The 19,545-nt window shown below is 49.9% G+C and overlaps 1 protein-coding gene across 1 annotated transcript in view; it reads left to right on the top strand.

The window, feature by feature from the left end:
• Xxylt1 (xyloside xylosyltransferase 1) overlaps positions 1-19,545 on the top strand; it is a 133,230-nt gene that overhangs the window by 79,629 nt on the left and 34,056 nt on the right. The window contains exon 3 of the mRNA XM_051150823.1: positions 1,078-1,210. Coding sequence (XP_051006780.1) covers positions 1,078-1,210 — 133 coding nt within the window. The remainder of the gene's footprint in view (positions 1-1,077; positions 1,211-19,545) is intronic.

The raw sequence follows: 19,545 nt of genomic DNA, 5'->3' as shown, positions 1-19,545 counted from the left end.
ACCATGGGGTCCTCACTTGCCTGGGCAGCCCTGGAGGGCACAGCAGCCTGCTACTCTGGCACCCTGCTCTGTGTTGAGCAGCTGGGTTCTCATCTGTTGTAACTTTGGCTCTTTTTTTGTTGTAGAAAAGTCACATAGAATGTCAATTAAGGCTTTGTTTCTGCAGCACAAAGGAAAATGGGACAAGGAACAAATGAATCACTTTTTCATGCATCGTACGCTGTGATTTCCTCATAAACTAATGTCAGTTGCTTCCTTGAACACTCAAGTGTTTGCCAAATGCAAATTCTGCACCACTGATAGAGGCCAAGATGCCTACGCTCTGGTCCCTGGCCTCAGAGGGCTTCTAGGGACAACCGTCTCCAGAGAGCTGTGATGTCCTCGGCTGAGCAGTCAAGGAAGGATGGCTGAAAGCAAGGGGGGTGGTGCCCCAATGTGCTACAGTGCCGTGGATGTTTTTCACCACTCATTCCTGTCCACACTCAGGGCCCAGCCCAAATCCCCCTCTTCCAAGAAGTCTTCCAGAGGTTGGCAGGCCATGTGCATCCAATGAGATAGGTCTTTTATCCCTGTCTTCTGTCAGCCTTTGACACTCATGCCCCAAATGGAAACACCTAGATACTGTAGCTTTCCATGAGGCATCCATGTTGTGTGCCGTCCAGGACAGGCCCTTGGGAGTGAAACACTCCAGCAGGCTAAACAGGCATATGGGCCCTTGGATTTGAACTGAATGGGTTCTGCAGCTAACAGGGAGATCTGCTGCACCTGGACCCCAGGCTGGACAAGGGCCCTTGGATTTGAGCAGACTGGATTCTGCAGTTAGAGAGGCCTGATGGTTGCTGAAAGTGATTTTGTGTCATCCAACAACTACAACACAAGCTGGTGGCCTTCTGTGTTCTCTTCGTCCCTCTCGGGTGCCAAGCCTCCCAGGGTGACATTTTTATTTTTGAGAGTCAGTATGCAGTCCTGACTGTTGTAAATCATAGTCTCCCCACCTCGGCCTCCGGAGGAGCTGGATGACAGAGGAATGGTGCCATACCTAGTCTTACTGCCCTTTTTTAAAATTTACTCCTCCAGAGATCCTGCGGATCATTCAGCTGGACCTTGACCTGAAGTATAAGACCAACATCCGGGAGCTGTTTGAGGAGTTTGACAACTTCCTGCCAGGTGCTGTTATTGGCATAGCCAGAGAGATGCAGCCTGTGTACAGGTAGGTTCCGGCTGTTGGAGGTAGCCGAGGGCCCCTCCCATCCTGTCCTCTCTTCTGCCACTCATGGCCACTTGGATGCTCAGAAGCTTGCGATCTTTCCACACTTGCTTCCTGGAAGCATATTGGCACTTAGGGCTGACAGGTGATGTCACTGGCAGAGCTGGAGAGGCTGCCTCCTTAGAATGGAGGATTCTGGGACTTTTTCCTGCAGACAGCCCAGTTGTCTAGGTTGTCTGCTTTGGTTAAGCTCAAAGGGTTAAACTCCTAGGCAGCAGTGTCAGGGTTTCCCCTCCAGGCTAGTGAGCTGGGTTTTCTAGGCCTCATGTCACCATGGCACTATCACATCTAAGGGAGTGGGTGGACAGTGGCGCAGAGGGCGCAGCAGCAGCTTGGAACACAGGTGAGTGTGCACTGGTCAGGGTAAACGGGCACTTTCTTCCCAAGGCAGTGCTTCCTTGGCAAGTGTATGTCACAGAGACGTTCCTGCCTGAAGCCAGGAGGCATGCCCAAGAATGTTCTCTGCATTGCTTAAATGTTCCTGGCAGCAGAATGGTTAAATAATATGTATCTACCCAGTTGAGTTAAAAAAAAACAAAACATGGTAGCTGCATATGATGATAGGCAGAACAAACGGCGCTCTTTATGAGGCAAGCACAGTGCTAAAAACCACAGAGAAAACCAACGGGCTGTTCTCTGAAGCCAGCACGGTCTTGAGAGAGGGAGAGGGGGTGGTGTGTTACATGCCTGGTCCCCTGCAGTGGCTGTGCTCGTGTTCCACATACATTTTCTTTAAAGAGTAAGGACGAGGTGAGACTAGAAGAAGTAGGTTTTGGTTCAAAACTAGGCTCATCGCTGAGTTCTAGTGTTCCATGCTGTTGACTCGCCCCTCCTCCCAACTCTGACAGTTAGCCTGGCAGCCTCCCCCAAAGCCAGCTGAGGGAGTGTGCTCAGGAAGACCTAGAATTCTTCTTCCCTGGGCTCCTGGGGCCCTTTGTTCTCTTGCCCCCTGTGCTGGCTCCCTGCGGAAATCCTGGAGGAGCTAGAAGTCATCGGAGAGCGCTGGCCCTGGCATCTAGTGACTCAGAGCATGAAGCAGGGGAAAGACAGGCTGGATTTAGTGGTGGCTCTTTGCAAGATCACATAACAGGAAATTCCTGCAAAGCCTCAAATGAGCTGATAACTCCTGGGGCCTGTGGCTTGTTCTCTTACGTAATGCTGACCAGTCTCCTGCTTGTGTGAGGGTACAGGGTGGATAAGGCAAACCTGCCATGTTGACTACAGAAGACCGCTCCTAAGGCAGGCGACAGAAAACATTAACTGTACAAGTCCTGGGTTCTAGTTTTAGTTGTCACATACCTGAGGCCTTGGCACCCCTTAAGACAGGAACGGGGGGGTGGTGGTGGGGGAACAGGAGCAGAGGAGCTATGGGACTTTCCATTGAGTTTGATGCTCACAGCTCCTCCACCCTACTTGTCTTTCTGCCATTGTCTGCAGTGAGCTCCCTGCTGTGCAGACCCTGACCCTAGGACACTTAGACGAGCTGGTTATCAGCACTGTTACATCAGCAGCATCTGCAAGACAGGGTTGATCTTCTCATTTATAATACGAGAAAATATCATCGCATCTGTTACAGACAATCTTGGCCAGAAATTTACTTTCTGTAGAACCGGGCTTTTATAATGCTTGTTCTTAAATCACTTTAATTATCTGGCTTTCCCAAAAGAAACAGCTGAAAGGTGGTAATTCATATTAAGGTTCCCTTACTTTCTGAATCTTTATCGTTATGTGCACTGATGCTCATGAGAACCTGCTACTAGCAGAGTCTTAAAAACGCCACTCAGTCAAGATTGACCTTCTGCCATCAACCACTACTACGTGTCACTAAAGACTCAGGCAGCAATGAGCATCCCACACTGTTCTGCATGCAGGGTCACTTGTTACAGTCTGTGCTTTCAGCACTTGCTGGGCCTGAGAATGGTTTGGCTGGTGGCAGACGAGGCCTATGGCGAATGTGTCTGTGTGTGTCGGTACCTTGCTAGTTGTCCCCAACTTCGCAAGTATTTATCTGGCTGGGGGCCAGGCAGGGAGGCGGGGGGTGGGTGAGGGAAGGAGAAGGTGAGAAGAAAAGTAGAGTCCAGTTAATGATGCCTGCACAAGAACAGGTGAAGCTGGGCTTCTCTGAGCGGACATGCCCCTGCTCCTTAGACACGGGCAACACAGTTTATGGCGGACCCACAGCCCAGCCGTCAGTCCTGTCTACTGCCTGCAGAGCCTTTCCTCTAACAGCTGGTGCGCACAGGCCTCCCCAAGTGTCCCAATGTGACATGGACAAGTTACTTGTTATAAGTGGAATCTGATAGCGTCCCTGAGCAGAAAGAAGTGAATAACAACGCTGTAGCTCTGGGTGCAACGTGACTGGTTAGGAAAGCACACTTGGGTCTGGAAATTCACTGAGCAGGAATAGGCTCCAGTCCCCCAGCTGTGTGAGTTTTATAGTCCCTGGTCCCACAGTTACTGTACTTCAAAGGGCACACAGCAAGTCATTTTTATAGTGGCTTCCCCTCCATTGTGAGCAGTGAAATGTCTCAGGATTGCAGGAGGGTGAGGAGAAGTGTTCCCCACCATGCATGGGACGGGTGGCTTTTTCACAATTTCCCCTCCACAAACACCAGACTGCTCTCTGGGCAGTGCTGCAAGGTCAGGGAATGTTGGGGTACAGATGGAGTGAGCACCTCTGGGCAGTGCTGCAGGGTCAGGGAATGTTGGGGTACAGGTAGAGTGAGCACCTCTGGGCAGTGCTGCAGGGTCAGGGAATGTTGGGGTACAGGTAGAGTGAGCACCTCTGGGCAGTGCTGCAGGGTCAGGGAATGTTGGGGTTCAGACAAAGGATGCTTTCCTCCCTGGTGCCTGTTAGTTTGGTTGAGTCAGACCAACCATGACTTTCTTCGTCTGGAAGCTAGGGGCCTGATCATCTTGGTAGAATGCTGCCCTTCCCTCCTGGGACCTTTCTCTGCGAGTCTGCCAGGAACTGAACCCCTGCTGAGCTCTCTGTGTGCTCTGTGCGACTGGGGTGACTGATCAAAGAGAACGACAATCCTGAGGCTGCTCTGCAAAGCCATACTTGAAGTTTACAAACATGGCCATGTGGCGTGGCTTCCTGTGGGTGCCCTAGAAGTCCAGGAAACGGTTGCACCTTCTTTATGTGCACGCTGTTTCCCTGTGGCAGATGAGCGGGCTACCTTGCTTGCTTCTGGAGCTCAGACCATGCCTCTTGTCCTTGCTCTGGAGGACAGGGACCAAGTGAGTTTTTTACTTGGGCTCAGAGCCCAGCCCTGTGTGTGCATTTCTAGCAGATACAACCACCAGAGAGAGGGAGGGGGGAAGAGAGACCTTTCAGAAGAAAGTGCCTTCAATTCTTTGCATTTGGTGTCAGACTATAAAATCGAGGGCCACTTAGCAAAGTTCACAGTCCCTATGGCAGAACGTCTTTGTGGCTCATGCAGGTGGATCTCTGAACAGCGGTTCTGGCATGGTGCTGGCATTTGCTTCCGTCCATTTTTTCATGGCATTAGTGAGGTACCTGAGGCTGGGCTAACATTATAAAGCTTATTTAGCTCATGGTTCTGGAAACTTAACTGTATGGCACCATTACTGGGATGGCGGAGACCTAGTGAGGGCATTGTGGACGACAGCATCGCAGTGGAAGGTAGGTGTGTAGGGGGTGTGTGTGTGTGTGTGTGTGTGTGTGTGTGTGTGTGTGTGTGTGTGTGTAGGGGTAACATCTCAAAAGAGAAAGCCACAGGGGGAGGATCCACGTCTTTTCTTTCTGTATCAACAATCTCATGAGAATTAAGCAGAGTCCCATGAGAAACCCTAACTCCTTGGAAGGGTGGCCCTCGATGACCTTGATGACATCCCTTGAGGTCGGTCTTACCTCTTAAGTGCCCACTACCTCTCATAAGATGACATGGGGACAAAGCAGCTAGCCTATGAACCCTTACGGACAAATCATATCTAAGAAACAGACACTTGCTTTTTCTTACACGTTATCTGCCCCAACCTTCCTACAATATAAACGTGAAAACTTCAGAATTCCTAACAGCCCCTGCTCCTGTGGCACATACACACAGAGAAAGTTGTTTCTATAAGAAGACCATGGTGGAGCCAGAGAACCACATAATGGCCAGCTGTCCACTGCTCAGGTGACATCCTCTGACTAGACACCTGTCCCTCGCTTATTCAGCACACGTCTCCTGTGTGGCTGGAACTTACCTGCACAGCAGGGATGCAGCACATGACCTGCCCCCTCATCTATCCTCTCAGTCTTGCTTTTAGGAGGTGCTCATCACTTAAGACACTGCTTCTCATCCTGTGGGCCACGACTCCTTTGAACTTCCCATATTAGATATCCTGCATGTCAGATTCTCTTTTTTTATTTTAAGATTTATTGTGTAGATAATGTTTTGCTTGCATGTACACCTACAGGCCAGAAGAGGGCACCTGATCTCATTATAGGTGGTTATGAGTTACCATGTGGTTGCTAGGAATTGAACTCAGGACCTCTGGAAGAACAGCCAGTACTCTTAACCACTGAGCCATCTCTCCAGCCCACATTAAGATTATTTGTTTGTTTGGTTTAGTTTGGTTTGGTTTGGTTTGGTTTTTCAAGACAGGGTTTCCTCTGTGTAGCCTTGGCTATCCTGGACTTACTTTGTAGACCAGGCTGGCCTCAAACTCACAGCGATCCACCTGCCTCTGCCTCCCAAATGCTGGGATTAAAGGCGTGCGCCACCACACCTGGTCCCACATTAAGATTCTTAACAGTAACAAAATTATAGTTATGAAATAGCAATGAAATCATTTTATGGTTGAGGTCACCACAACATGAGGAACTGCATTAAAGGGCCACAGCATTAGAAAGGTTGAAAATCACTGACCTGAGAGGTGGTAAATCTTGTTTTAGGATTCAGTAGTGCCCCAGCCCTGGAAACCTGTTGGAGAGGAGCTGAAGAGCTGTGTTTTCAGACACAGCAAGCCCCTCCTACTTTCTGCCTGCGCTCCCCAGCAGCACATGTAGATGTCACACCTGCCAGGTCCTCTGTCTTTGGATTGTATCTGGATGCTCCCAGCCTACTGGGAGGTCTCTGCCACCACACAGGAGACAACCACATCAACAACAGCTCTCACCTGGGTCCTCTTGCACACCACTTTTTCCTTCCAGAACTCCTCTTCCACAGTGACAAAAATAACCTCATAATACACACAACAGACTTCCAACCCCTTGCAAGGCAGTTCTAGCCCCTGACCTTGTTTAAAGTCATTCCCATAGCACTGCATCCAGGCCAGTTGCGACCCAGGTTTCTTTCAAAAGATCACTCTGAAAGAAGACAGCAGGTCCCCACTCTTTCACTCAGAATTCTACCAGAAACGACTGGCTCAATCTCAGCTTATTTCTTAAAGACAAACACAAAGACAAGGGCCTAGAAATACACCTGTTACTGACCTTTTAATGTCCTAGTTTACCAATGTTAAGGCATGGGAGTTGGGTGGAGTGGACGGCTGTTAGAAAGAAAGGCCACATGCCTAGGGGACAGTGTTAGCCAGGAAGTTTTGCAGTCATGTGAGCATCTTGACACAGACAATGTGGAGAGACACAGAGAAGGCCAGCAAGTGAGATGTCTCATGTCAGCTCTCATTATGAGGTTGGCCCATCCCGATGGATTCTCATAAATGGAAAGTCACAGAGACGCTCATGGGACCTCGTTAATGTGAGTCACATGGAGAAAGGTGCCCAGCGTGCGACTGCTTCTCTGGCTCCACTCAAGTCCCCTTGGCCTGGTGAAAATAACGACTGCGTCCTGTAATAGAGTGGAGCCCAGTGTCTGCTGCCAAAACTACCCTGTCTCCACTGGCCCAAGCCAACCGCAGCAATACAACTGCAGCACTCTACTCCGGCTGACCATAGTGTAATTGCAGCTCACTATTTGACCAGCCTCAGAGAATGAGAAGATACTGTCGAGGCCAGGAGGGAGTATAAAAGTGAACCTTACTCTTTAGAAGGAATAACCAGAGTAGAGGAGGGACACTCACATTTCTTTGAACTGTTTTTCCTGCCAAGATGTCATAGGGTTTGGGAGCGCTAGAGTGTGACCCTGCCTCCAGCTACCACTGCAGACACTCCTTGGTTCTTTTGGCTGTTGTCCAAGGTTAAGCATCATACAGTGAGCAAACGATAGGTAGAATCCTCAAGCCTTATTGGTCCAAAGGACACTGACAAGGCTGGAAACAGCTGTTTGATCTGCCTTTGCTGGCCAGAACCCAGGGAGCTTTGTGGAGGCACGGAGCACATGGACCTCTTGTGCCTCGCTGTGGAGTGCAGGTCCCTTCCGGCCACCTATCCAGACCAGGCTGCAAGGTCCCCTGCCCCTTGTCCACATTTGTCCCATACCAAAGATCAGATGGCATGGACTATTGCTTGTCGTTAGAATATGAGAGAACATCTGATTAATGCCCAGGATTTTTTTTTTTTTTTTTAGTGATAATATGGTGACTGTAAGGGGCAGAAGGGCCTTCTATGACTCAGAACTCAGGATACAGCCTGGAACAGTGTAGTTTCAGAAAATACCTCGAAGAAGTAATACAAGTTCTTGAAGATTTAAAAAGAAAAGAAGAGAAAAAAGGAGGGTGAAGGAGAAGGGGAGGAAAGAAATTGAATGAAAACCCTATGAGCTGTTTGTTGAAGGAGTTTCTGAATTATTTGGTTTAGGTGTTGTTTGGGGTGTTGTTGTTGTTGTTGTTTGGTTTTAACATGAATATTAGCCAAGTGTTGTCGTATGTGATTTTCCTTTCAAGGAGATTAGAAGCCTCTGTTGGGGGTGTTTAAATATTAACAGTTAAGCAAGCAGTCTCCTAGCCAAACAGAGCACACTGGTGTGCCAAATGGAGCTGGCCACTACCAGGTGGGCTGGTAGAAAGCTGGCTCTCACTGCCACCCTAGGCCTGAGCTCTTGGGCACCTCCGTTAGCTGTTCTCAGACACTGGCGCTGATGGTACCTGGCTCATCCACTCTGACTTGTACGGTCTTCACATGTTTTCTTCCATTCCCTGAAATAGTTACTGATTCTTATTGATAAATTTTTAAACCCCCATTAGATGTTTTTCTAAGTAACTTCAGACTTAACTAATAACAAAGCACCAAACAAGGCAAAATTTCTTCCCAGGAACATAATTCTGGAAGAAAATAAAGAGTAAGTCACCAGCCTCTCCGTACACTGGAGCTTGCCTGTGTGTGTTAGCCGTAATCTGCAGATGAGCATCTTCCAGTTGTGCTTGAGGTCTGAAGATGAGGGCAGAAGGGAGGAGAGGAACCTATAAGAAGGCAGAGGAGAGAAAGGCTGGATGGTACAGCAATCACACGCCCTCTGCTTCTCATCACCCTCCCCTCCCACGCGCTGATGAGGCGAAACCTGTGTAGCCCTGGGCCCGGGGATGCCCATCGTGCATGTGGATGTGGGTCCCAGACTTCACCGCCAGCTCAGTATTGATACTGAGCATGGCCTAGTTCCTGTCCTCTGTCCCTAAGGTCTGGGTAGAGGGTGTTCCTAGGCTCTTCTCTGTATTTCCTGAATGAGGAAACTGGGTTTGGGAAGCCTGGCAGCCTCATAGCCAGCTACCTTGCACCCCGGGGCAGGGAGCCCCTCCCGGGCTCTGTGGTGTGTATCTGCATGGAAGGGTACTGCATCTTCATTAGAGCATCATAGCATTCTAGCTTCTGCCCTGGTGTTTGAGCCTCCTGTAACGGCTTCGATCATTGTGCTTGGTCATTTGGGAGAGCCAGGTTTCTGCTCCAGCCTTCCCAAGTCTCTACAACAAACCAATTTGATTGTTTCTCCTCACAGCTTGCTCTGCTCTCTGGTGATGCTGTGATCAGTGTGGAATCAGTGTTGTGCATGGCTGGTCTCACTTAGTCCTGGGAGTTAGGACATCAGGAACCTATCTCAGTATTGAGGGCTTGCGTGTGTACTATATCCAGGTAGGCCATGCATAGTGTCTATAGGAGGGCATTGGTACATGTGCAGTATGGCTTGGAGTAAAACATCTTACCATTATGGATGTATTGCAGTCATTTCTGCTTGCAGCTTACCCACCCACCCATCCATCCACTCATCTGCCTGTCCATCCACCCATTTGTTTGTCCACTCATCTGCCCATCTTCATCCTTCCAAGGTGACAGCATTTGTTGTCAGTAGAAGCCTTAGTCTGAATTCTAGAATCTGCCTCTTAACCTCTCAGTAACCCCATTCAGCCCCCCCCTTTTTTTTCCAAAAGTGAGACATCTTTTCTGTAATCTTAGTTCCTAGTGTCAAAGTTTGGGGTACATGCTCGGAGCCAGCATGGGTTTTCTTGTGGAGGAGGTGCCATCATGCCACAGTCTCTGCAATGGCAGCCGCTGGTGCTTTGCTTCCCTGCCTCTTTCCTGTGGCTGAGCATCTGATGCTCCTCCCTGGGGAGTGACTTCGTTGGAGGAGGAAGTGGGGAAGTAGATTTAGGTAGGGTGACTCAAGGAAATTCCTTCCCACTCCACTTCCTTTCTTTTTTCATAGAATAAGAAGGATGAATTGACAGATAGCATTGTTTTGTGAGAGAGGGCAGTCTTGGCTCTGTAATACAGGCTGGCCAGGAGCTCATTGTATAGCCCGGGGGTGGGGTGGGGGCTGGGGGGGACAGAGGGTGTGGGGGGCTGGGAGCATGGACACTTAGACTTGCAGCAGTTCTCCTGCCTCAGCCTCCCAAGCACTGGGATTGCGGGTGTGAGGCACCATGCCTAGATGCTTATCTCCATAGAATTACAGTGTCCGCAGTGGGATGCCTGAGGGCATCTTCTCTCGTGCGCGATGATTTATCAGGCCTCTGCTTAGTCACCTCCTACTGTAGGGACCTGGTCACTTCCGAAACAGCCCGTTATTTTATTGCTGGACAGGTCCGTGCGCATGTGTTTCCCTGTGTTAAACCTGAAAGTCTGCTTCCCTGGGTGGGTTACTCATCATGTCATCCCGACTGGTGTTCTCTGAGGTCACAGGGATCATGTCTGCACTCCTCCCTGGAGAAGCTTTCCTCTGGGTGAGCCTTTGCCAGGGCCAGTGGTCTCCTTCCCACATGCACTCCTTTACTGCCAGGTGTCTGGGGCACCAACCCACTGGAAATAGAGATGTAAAGCCTTCTGCCCTGTGTCCCAGAGGCAAGAAAGCAGTCTCCACAAAGGCGGCCTGTGCATACATGCATTTCTTGGTTTTTTTGTTTTTTGTTTTTAACCCGGGTGGCGAGGGTCTGAGTGTGCCTCTTCCCTGAGTCCCATCATGGTGTCCTGGAAGCTGACTGGTGAGTTCAGACGCACATTCCCGGCAGCACTCACCTCCACGAGCCTGCGCTTGAGTCCTCGGGGCCCTGATGGGCAGCCAGGCTCCTGCTCTTACTCTGGGTGGAGGGATCACCAGGGACTTCAGGATGTCAGGAGAATGAGACAGAAGAGGAAAGCGTTGGGTTGGCAGCACCTAGAAGAGAGGCTTGGGTTTGTTAGGTTCTGCCAGGACGTGGCTGCCCGGTGCGCAGTCCCGTTTGCTTCTCCTCACGTGTATCCTCTTCTCGGTGTGAAAGATGAAATAGAATCAGATTTTCAGTCATTCTGTCATTTCTCTGGTTGATGGCCTGGCTTGGCCATCCCCACAGAGCCATGCAGCACATCCTGTCACCCTTTCCCAAGCCATCAGCCCCACCATGCTGCCTTCTCCTCTCTCCCTAGAGCTTCCTGACAGCTGGAATTCAAGGCCATGGAGCACTTGGTTTACCATCGTAGGTTTTCCGTGGCTGCTCTGAGACCAGCTATGTGGCCCCATTGTCGTTTAGCTTGAATTTGATACTGGAATAGAAATGAACTGCAACCCTGCATACCTGTGGGATGCGCCTAGACCAGCAGTTTACAGCCTGTGGCTTGCAACGCCTTTGGGGGCTCAAACGACCTTTTCACAAAATTACAGATATGAAGTAGCCAATGAAAGAAAGGTATGGTTGGAGGTCATCACAACAGGAGGAGCTGTACAAAGGGTCGCAGCATCAGGAAGGGTGAGAACCACTGCTCTAGAGTAATCTACAGAGGTCTCCAAAACCCTGGTCTTGCATGTACAGAGTTCTAGTGTGGCTTTGTTCTGCAGTGGCCTTGGAGAGAGGGTGGAGGGTGTCTCAGCATTTATGGAGGAGAAGCCTAGCTGCCATGTTGGAAACTGTGTTCCACCCTCTCTTTTCTCAGACTTCTGCCTAGGGGATGCTCTGAGCAGTGGGGAAGTCAAGAGCAGAAGAAGTCAGACGTCCTGGGCCTGAATTCCCCCCCAGCCACTCACCCACCTGCATGACTTTGACCTAGCCCTTTAACCCAAGTATGCCTGGACCTTGTCTGTACCGTATGTTTCTCATGAGGAAGCTGGGTTGTAAGAGTTAAATGAATTAATACTTGTCACGAGCCTAAAGGCATGCCAGGCATGAATGCTGGGTGAGTGCTAGAAAAGTAACGGTGCAGGGCCCAAAGAGCCAGTGCAGCTTGGTGGCCCGTCCGTAACACCTAAGAGCCTTTTGAACGGCAGACATTGCCCTTGACTGCTGTCTGTTGCAGAGCTGTTTAAACGTGACGTGCTTGTGCTGGAGGTCGGAGAACCGATTGTCATGGTACAGATGTTTTTAGCCCACTGGGTGCTTAAGAAACTCTCTCCTGAAGGGCTTCAGTCACAGATTTGCCTACAGATCTTTTGATGACCTACAGAATTCTTACAGTAGAAAATAAGAACCCTTCACAGGAGCCCTCCTGCCTCCACAGGGCTGGCCAAGCCTTCTTCCTACAGATGTCAGCGGCTATAACTCTGTGCCATTCAGGAAAGTTAATTTTCCCCTCTTTGTCCCAGCAGCCATTTGCCAGCGCAGCAGGAAGGGCCCCCAGCCTCCCTGCCTTCCTCACATTCCTCCTCTGTGATCTGCCTGTTTCTACCAGGGCCCCAGGGACGTGCCACACCGTCACCTGTGTTCCTCTTCCACTCCAGGCAGGGCTTTGGGATGACATATTCTACAATTATTTTCACTAGGACTCAAGGGAAAGATTGTTTGCAGCTTCGGTATTCATTAACCAGAAGCCCAGCTTGGCAGGAAGGGGGTTGCATGTGACTAAGGACCGAGAGAAGCAACTCAGGGAGGGAAGGCTTATTTTGGCTCATGGTTTCAGTATGTCACATCAGGGAGGGGTGGTGGAGCCAAGTCGGTCTTATAACTGTGGCTGAGAAGCAGTGGGAAAGATACTGGCACTAGTGGGGCCTCAGCCTATGGGATGGTGGTGCCCAAATCAGGGGCAGGTCTTCTCAACACAGCCAGAGGTGTGCATAGCCAGTGTCCTGAGTGTTTGCCGTCCAAGCGATGTGACAGTCGAGACTGATTCCATTGCGGCCCGGCACCAAGAAGACTAACCCGGGAACCCTGGTTCACACTTCTCATTGGTAACATGAGGACTGTGTGTTCCAAGACAGTTTGGATATCAACCCACCTGATGCTCACCGCCTGCCGGAAATCTCTCTTCATTGCTGCATCTGTTTACCGAGGCCTTTGGTGATGCCATGGACCTTAAAGTGCTGTCTATCTCTGTTCCATATGCTCTGTGCTGCATGTCCCTGTGTGGTAAACCTCTGACTCCGTTGTTGCTGGTAGCACTAGCGTTTAAGCATTTCACTCCCCCAGGGCCTCTCCAGGGTGGTATCAGTTCCAGGCTTCTAAGTGAAGAAAGAATGAAAACATGGCACCCCGCAGATTTCAGCTCTTATTTACTTTGAGTAGGCTGCCAGCATCATCTTCCCAGTGAAGGCTGATGCCATTTGTGCCCGCAAAAGCTATCTGTTGCCCTAGATCAGCTTAGATTAATGGTGAGCTGAGTCTAACTCTGTGGCAGTAACAACTTGTACTTAATGACTGTGTCACACAGGACAGCCACTGTCCCAAGCACTCAGATGTTTAGTTAACATCAACTTCCCATCCCCGTATTACAGGTGAGGAGGCAGACATGCACAAAGACAAAACGTAAGATGTCCATGTGTCTCAACTTGTAAATGTGGGTCCTGGGTTGAAACTTTGGCCTTCTGACCCAGAGCCCTGCTCTTGATCTGGTGCTGCCCTTGGCCCCTGGGTGTAGCAGGCTGTACACTGGCCCCATTGAATCCTCACTTCCTTATGAGTGAGGCCCTTGTAGCTGTCTGCTCTTCTGTGTGCACTGGCTTCCAGCAGCATTTTCTTGGCCCTGCTTGATAGCAACCCCTTCTCTTGACATCCCTTCATTGCTGCCTGTTTGCTGAGACCCATGGAGGATGGACAGGAGAGTGTCCCCATTTACAGAACTTGTTTAGAGTTATAATTCTAGAAAAAGGAGGGCCAAGCATAGCACATTTTCTTCCTCCCATGATGTTAGATTAACATCTCCTGTGGTAAAAATAGTTTGGCTTTGCTGGGGTCACTAGTAACACTCCGTAGAGATTTCTCACACTCCCAGGGCGGGCAGTCTTTTAAAGAGGAGGTGCCTATTTCTCCCTTGTATGACTGATGTGTTGCTATAGTGGAGGGCAGAGTGTGCAAATGCCCAGAGTGGGGCTGCCTGGGGAAAATCTTCTTACGTGTGGAGTGGAGCTCACAGGGATGCATTTTCCTGCTACAGCAGATCCCAAAGCCATTTTTGTGACTGCTGATTTGTGAGTTTTGCTGCAGAAATAGCCATGCTATCAATAGCTAACTGCTGTGTGTCTGCTCTGCTCAGGGCAGCTGGTTGCAAAGCCACGGCTGTCCAGGCTTGTGAGGTGTTAACGAGGATGTGGAGCCAGGACTTCCCAAAACAGTTTTCCATCATACAGATGCTAAGACAGGACACTTGGTAACACAGAAGACGGGTCAGAGGCTCTGCTACAGAACGGGAGGCTTTCTGTTGTCCATCTGAGCTCAGGCTGTAGTAAAAGGACCCAAAGGGCACACATTGTGGAACTCATGGGCCTTGGTCATGGTGTTGAATTTGTAGGCTGTGAGCCGAGCAGACCTCGGCAACTCTGCCACCACTGGGCTCTGCCGTGCCTCATCCTTTGTAGCTTGATGGATAGAGGCACACCTGGTACAACACGAAGGACCCTGTGCTCTAGTTTCACCTGGGTCTGTCCACCATCTCTCCCTGTATCACCCTCACTCCACAGCCGTAAATGGTGTTCACTGAGAGCTGTGATGGACAACTGCTCATCTGATTCCCTCAGGCGGCCTGTGGTACCACACCTTCCTGCCAGCCAGGTGTGTCCTTCTCCAGCACCAGGTTGTGGGCACTTCACCCCTCCTCTGCCGCCCTGTCTTTCCTGCCCTCAGTTCCTGAAGCAGTTTGCTCCTGACTCTGAAAAAGCAATCATTTGATACTACCTGCTGCCTCCACAGCTCAGTTGTAAAGTCCTTGAGAACTTTACAACAAAAGCATCCACCTTTATTCATCTCTGTCTTCTGTCCCACCCCCATCCTGGAAGTTTAAGATGGCAGCAGGCTGCCCAGCCCCTCCCTTTGATGGAGTTGTCTTCTCAGTCACCTACAGAGTGGCCTCTGCAGGTGCTGGTGGGCGGCTCCCACCTGTTGGGAGGGATGCTGGAGGGTGCCTAGCAGCCCTCAGAAAAGAGGTACACATCTACTAGGAAGTCCTGGGAATGGCGTACATTACACTGAGTACTGAGAGGTGTCAGGGTAGACATCCAAATGGCCAAAAGCTCAGGACAAGTGGCACACCATTAGTCACCAGGGAATGTGAATCAAATCTACAGTGAGACGCCAACCGCCACCCTCTAAGACAGCTGTGATAAAAATAGGGCACCAGCAAGTGCTGGGGAGGGTGTGGGGAACTTGAAGCTCTCACTCACTCCCTGCCTGAGGGGAATAGGATGAGTTACTGTCGTGAACAGTCTGCAGGCCTCAGCCGAGCATGAAGTCACCGTCTGAGCAGTCCATCGCTCTCCTACAATCACACCCAAGAGAACTGAAGAGTACACGCCCTCACAAAAGCCTTCACTTGAAGGTTTGTACTAGTGCTATTAGTAGTAGTCAAAACAAATAAATAGGCCTGTACCTATCAGGTGATAAACATAGAAACAAAGTGTGCTGGGCATGATAGCACACACCTTTAATCTCAGCATTTGGCACGCAGAGGCAGGCAGATCTCTGTGAGTTCCAGGATGGCAGCACATAATGAGACTATCTTAAAAAGCCGTCCAGCCATCCGGCCATATAAACAAACAAACACTCACTGTGTACCTAACTCCGCTTTTCATGGAAGGAGGCATCCTGTAATGCTGCCCCTCTGCCTGAGCTCATAGCCTGTCCTGTACACAGTGGTTTTTCCAGGGGTGAATGGACGTAAATACCAAGATAGCTGTATAAAGTCATCTTTTAAAGACGATTTTTATTCCAATTTTATGATTCAGCTGCCTTTCCCCCAAGAAACTTGAAATGACTGCCGGCATTTGGTACTGGGTCTCACTAACCCTTCAGTGTTGCTGTGCCCATTCATGTCAGTCGGCCATTCTTTCACGCCAGCATTTATTGTATGCCAGGATTTTAAGCTCTGAAGAGGCAGAGAGACGTCTTCCTTACCAAAGAGTGTAGTTCTCAGTGGAGGAGCAGATGATCCGAGGTAGCAGGCTGTTGCTGTGATGAAGATCTCTAAACACTTAGGAAAGACTTGCCCTCAGCCAGCCACAGCTGATGGAGAGAACCAGGAAGAGGTGACTAACTGGAAGAAAGGACATAATGTGTAAAGAGGTGTGTGGGGACTTCCGGGAGTATTGAGAGTTCAGGCCAGGGGTCAGGTGTGCAGGTCTGAGGCCTAGCTACAGAAGGCAGGTACGGGAGGTGGATCAGGGGGTGGCTTCTCAAACCAGACAGAGGCTTCTGGCTGTTATTCTCCAGCACCTGAGAAGGCCATCTTCATTATAGAAAGGCTGGTGGTGGTAGGATGAAAATTTGACTGGAAAGGGATGAAGTCGTGCCTGCATGGGTCCAGGTGAGATTTAAGGGAGCTGGGTAGGAGGAGGATGCCATGGGATTGATGGACGGACCTGGCTTTTGTAATGGGTGATGATGTCTGCTTGTGACATACGAGGACCTGATAACAAGTGCTTGCTACTCAAACTAAACCATCAATGCGTCCATAAGCAGGCCTGGACCATATGCTGGAAAGTGACAGGAGTGACCCTGAGTCAGCCGGGAGTGTGTGTGCTGTCCCCCTCCCCAGTGCTATTACAGATGGTGTCATGGTCCCTGGCCACACCAGGCTGTCTCAGGAGGACTCCAGGAGGAGAGAGCCTTGTTGGTGTTGAAGCTTCTAATGGTGCTGGCAGTCCATCATGCCACACAGATCCATCTGAGACATTTCAGAATTCAGAACTTCCAGTTCAGCTTTCCTATGTTTCCTCTTCCAAGTCTGGTCCCAGAATGTTCAGATTCCCTGCAGTGCTGTGTTAGCAAAGGCTCTTCCCAAGGCAAAGAAACTGTGGACGCCATCATCCCTGTTCCCTCATGTGCCCTGCCCCGTGACTCCCAGAGCCTCCTCCCTTCCCCAGGGAGAGCAGCTGGTGAAATGGCCCCAGGGTCCACTGTGGCAGTGGAGCTACAGAGCAGAACTCTGTGAAGATAAAAGGGCTCCTTCCCTGGGAGAATGTTTGGGGCCCTCTGCTCTGTAATGCCAGATGCAGATGCAAAGCCAGACCAGCCAGTAGCAGCCTCTCGCCCTGTTGCAGTGTTAGCTAAGAGGCAGCCACACTGGAGGCCGCAGGGTGGTGGGTGTGCGGTTGGAAGGCCTGTTTTCTCTGGGGAAGAGCATTGGGATCACATGGAGGGGAGGAAGATGCAGCTTTCAGGGCCGTCAGCTTTTCTGTGTCTCTTTTACTGAAGAAGACATTCTGTCCCCGCCTGCTTTCTCACCATGATGGGTCTTTGCCAAGACTGTCGCGCAACCGAGGAACGTCAAATTGGAAGGTGTAGTCCAGCTCCTGGGCTCCTTCCCCGACAGCAGAAATTGATCCTCCAACACCTTTTTGTCTCAGGCTTGGGGTGAGGCATAGCTCACCGCCTCTCCAAATATTTCTTGGATAAATGAATGAATCAGTCCCTGGAAAGCTCATCTCAGTTACGAGTAGAGAATGACTGCTCACCTACCTTAGCCACTGGCCAAAGATAGTCAGTGTCTCCGCTGTCTATGTCCATAGGCCATCCCAGTGCCCACAGCTGGGCAGTGAACACATGCTTAGTCCCTTTGCTGCACTGCTGCCATGGCATCTTCAGGCTTCCTTCCATTTAGGCCCCTTACCTCAACCTGCACAGCAGAAGGGGGTCTCCCCACCTCTCCTCAGCTCATTAAAGAAAGCAATGTGCTATAGCAGGTCTGTGATAGAGAGAACTCTTTAAGTGGCTCCCTGGGTGTGTGTGTGTGTGTGTGTGTGTGTGTCATTTGTCACTGCTGATGCTTGTCATTTGCTGACTGAAATACAGCAATTCCTAGATGAAGTTTTCTGGCTTTCCTCATGTCTTCCTCATTTATCAAGGAATGCCATGACCCTGCCAGAAGCTTGCTTGCATCAAAATTTTAGTTTATTTATATATTTCTATTAATTTATTATATCTTAGGCATAAAGTGGCATAGAGATACAGGTATATTCAACATATGCAGATGCATCAAAATTTCAAAATAGCAGAAAGGGAAGATGTTTTTATTGCTTTCCCTGAGAATCCGAGTTAGCATTTAGTGTCTTGAGAGGCCAAGAAAAAGTGCAAATGATGAAGTGTGTTTTGCAGCATAATCCTGTCCGTGTGGCATGCCCCTGAACTCGACAGCTGCACTAGACAGTCCTGGAAGAACTTGGGGACCCCTGAGGTCTTTCCCCTTAGGGCCTGCAAGTCCACACACAGATAGGTTAAAGGAGGGAGTGCTGTGAACAACAGGCAGGTGACATGGTGGCATGAAGGTGGTGGCTTTTTGCCCTACCTTCATGACGCTTTGAAGGGTAGTTCTGGGAGGGACTGGGTATGGGGCTCTAGCCCCCTGGCTTGCTTACACCTTCCCCTGGAGCGTACCCTTGTAGTGGCATTCCTCATTCTGGAGCCTTCTACTTTCTAGAAAGGTCCCACAGCCTGGGTACCTACACCTAAGCTTCCATCTCATATTCCATGCCAGTTCTACAACACTGTGATCCAAACAGTAGACAACCCCATGACCTAGGACTGTCCAGGACTCTGGTGTCACCATCCTGGGAACATTATGCTACAAGGGACCCCTTTTCCTTACAGCCAGCTTAGTCTACTCCTGCTCAAAGACTGGATTCAGGTCTCATTAACTACCTGGGTCTTCTCAGACCCTGGCTGCCTTGATCCCAGGCAGACACTTTTCTATGTCCGCTTTCCTCCACGCTACGACATAATACCCGGAAGAAACACTTGAGGGCAGAAACCTTATTTTGGCTCATAGTTTGAAGGGCTTTCAGCCCATTCCAGGGGAGAAGGCAAGATGCCAGGGGCAACTTCTGTGTGGCGTGTAGTAGTAAATCGGCTATTAATATTTGCCCTTAATTACGTATAATTGTTTGGAGGCTATTATTTAACCTGTTATCGTATCTAAAAGACACAGATACCTGTTGGATTTTTTAATATACCTATACGCTGGAACTGAGCAGAAACTAACCCCCTAAGCCACCTTGTTATCTCCCAGCCTCACATCTCATGCCACTTGCTTTAATTATTCCTATCCTGCTACTGCCCATCCATAATTCCCATAAATACTTGCACATGTTTTCCATCTGGGGCTGCTTCTCTCCAGCCGCCGATCCTCAGAGCAAGCTCCCCACCACCACCATATGCTTCTTGTCCACACATACCCATGGTGAATCTCCTTTCTTCTTCCTCTTTTCCTGTCTCCTCTCTTCTCCTGTCCATGAGCCTTCTGTCCTCCAAGCCTGGAACCTTAGCTCCGCCTACCTCTCGTCTTTTCTGCCCAGGTGTAGGCATTTTTTAAAAATTGGCCAATCAGGGATAATTTGGAGACAAGGTTACACAGCATCGCTTGGTGTAGGTATGTGAGCTTGTAAAACAGTAAAAATGGGGGAGGGGAGGCGACAAGCATTAATTAAATGCAAAGCACCAGACCATGTGTTGTTTATGTCAAGATGGACATAAAGAAAAGCAAGCATAAAGCAAAGAAAACAGGCTGAAATGCTGGTGGGTAGTCTGAGGCCTACCCCTAGTTCCTGACT

This window comes from Acomys russatus, chromosome 8 (genome assembly GCF_903995435.1).
Source record: "Acomys russatus chromosome 8, mAcoRus1.1, whole genome shotgun sequence".
NCBI classification, from domain to species: domain Eukaryota; kingdom Metazoa; phylum Chordata; class Mammalia; order Rodentia; family Muridae; genus Acomys; species Acomys russatus.
This window is presented reverse-complemented; position numbering and strand designations above follow the sequence as displayed.